At 61.6% G+C, this 1720-nt stretch overlaps 1 protein-coding gene across 1 annotated transcript in view; it reads left to right on the forward strand.

Annotated features, from left to right (window-relative positions):
• The window catches only part of PSMD6 (proteasome 26S subunit, non-ATPase 6), an 8251-nt gene that overhangs the window by 196 nt on the left and 6335 nt on the right, over nucleotides 1–1720 (forward strand). The window contains exon 1 of the mRNA XM_014946899.1: nucleotides 1–7. This exon is cut by the window's left edge and continues 196 nt beyond it. Coding sequence (XP_014802385.1) covers nucleotides 1–7 — 7 coding nt within the window. The remainder of the gene's footprint in view (nucleotides 8–1720) is intronic.

A 1720-nucleotide genomic window follows, 5' to 3' on the forward strand; every position in this document is an offset into this window, starting at 1 on the left:
TGCGGGGGTAGGCAGGGAGCCGGTCTGACTGTCTGTGTTCATTTGCCCCGGGGGCGGTCTGAGGCGTCGTCAAACTCCCCCTGGGGCACGGGCAGTGCGAGAGCAACAGCGGAGTGAGGGGTGAGGCGGGGGAGGGGGGGGGTTGGACATACCGGTGTGGTGCCCCATCCCCGACTTTGCCCACTCCGACATCCTGCTGGTGTTTTGAAAGGCAGGAGTTGAGCACTGGGGGCCCACGGTGCTCAGGGTGTGATAAAGAGTAAGGGAAGTGCAAGGGGGAGAAGGGTAAAGGGAGCAGCGGTGGAAAAAAAGCCAGCACCAAGATGTGTGGCAGGCAAGGCCTGCTGAAACACCAGCTCAGCCCTGTCTGGATTTAACAGGTACCTGATCGTAAAAAGGATGGAGCTGGCAGTGAGGATCGGCCGTGTTGCAACCAGGAAGGCTACAAACCTACAATTATTTTTTTTCATGGCAAAGATCCCGTGTGAGCCCCTCTCCCTGCCCCGTGTCCACGGCACCGAGCACACGAGAAGCTGTTTTTAGAGAAACCAGAGGAAAACACACCAGAGCCGCGGTGACAGGGAGAGCAGGGACAACGTGCTGTGCATCCCCTATAGACTGCGCCTGCACAGCCCCTATAGCCCATACCCTGCATGGGCAGCCCCTACAGCCCTCACTATGCGTGTCCAGCTCCTATAGCCTGCACGGCTGTTCTGCACCCCTTACAGCCCGTGCGTTTGCAGCCCCTATAGCAGGCACACCCCCAGCCCCTATGGCTGGCTCCATGCGCCCACAGCCCCTATAGCCTGCTTCTGTTCCGTCCCTATAGTTCGGCCTATGTGACAGTGAGAGGCCCAGCACCTATAGACACTGCACCCCTATAGCCTGCTCCTGCTCTGCCCCTATAGCTCGCACTACGTGACAGTGACAGCCCCAACACCCAGCACAGAGCCTACAGCACCTATAGACACCGCACCCCTATAGCCCGCTGCTGTTCTGCCCCTATAGCTCGCACTACATGACACAGCCCTGGCACCACGCACGGTGCCCGCAGCACCTATAGACACTGCACCCATATAGCCTGCTCCTGTTCTGCCCCTACAGCTCTCACTACCTGACAGTGACAGCCCCAACAACCAGCACGGAGCCTGCAGCGCCTATAGACACCACATCCCTGTAGCCTGTAGCTCTGCCCCTATAGCTCGCACTACGTGACAGCGACAGCCCCAGGGACCCACACGGAGCCCGCAGCATCTATAGACACCGCACCCCTATAGCCTGCGCCTGCTCTGCCCCTATAGCTCGCACTACGTAACAGCCTCGGCAGCCCACAGCGCCTATAGACACCGCACCCCTATAGCTCGCACTACGTGACACATCCCCAACAGCCCGCAGGGAGCCCCCAGCGCCTATAGACACTGCACCCTTATAGCCTGCACCTGCTCTGCCCCTATAGCTCGCAGTAGATGACATCCCCAGCAACCCGCACGGAGCCCGCAGCGCCTATAGGCACCGCACCCCTATAGGCACCGCACTCCTATAGCCTGCGCCTGCTCTGCCCCCTATAGGCCGCACTGCGCATGCGCGTCCTCACACTGCGCGCACCCCCCCTCCTGGCCGGCAAGCTCTGCGCATGCGCACTCTCTCCCCCCCCCGCGCAGGCCTCCGGGCCGGCAGGGGGCGCTGTGAGGCGGAAGCGCCCCGCCGTTTCCGCCCGTCG

Source organism: Calidris pugnax, unplaced genomic scaffold (assembly GCF_001431845.1).
Source record: "Calidris pugnax isolate Ruff unplaced genomic scaffold, ASM143184v1 scaffold81, whole genome shotgun sequence".
NCBI classification, from domain to species: Eukaryota; Metazoa; Chordata; class Aves; order Charadriiformes; family Scolopacidae; genus Calidris; species Calidris pugnax.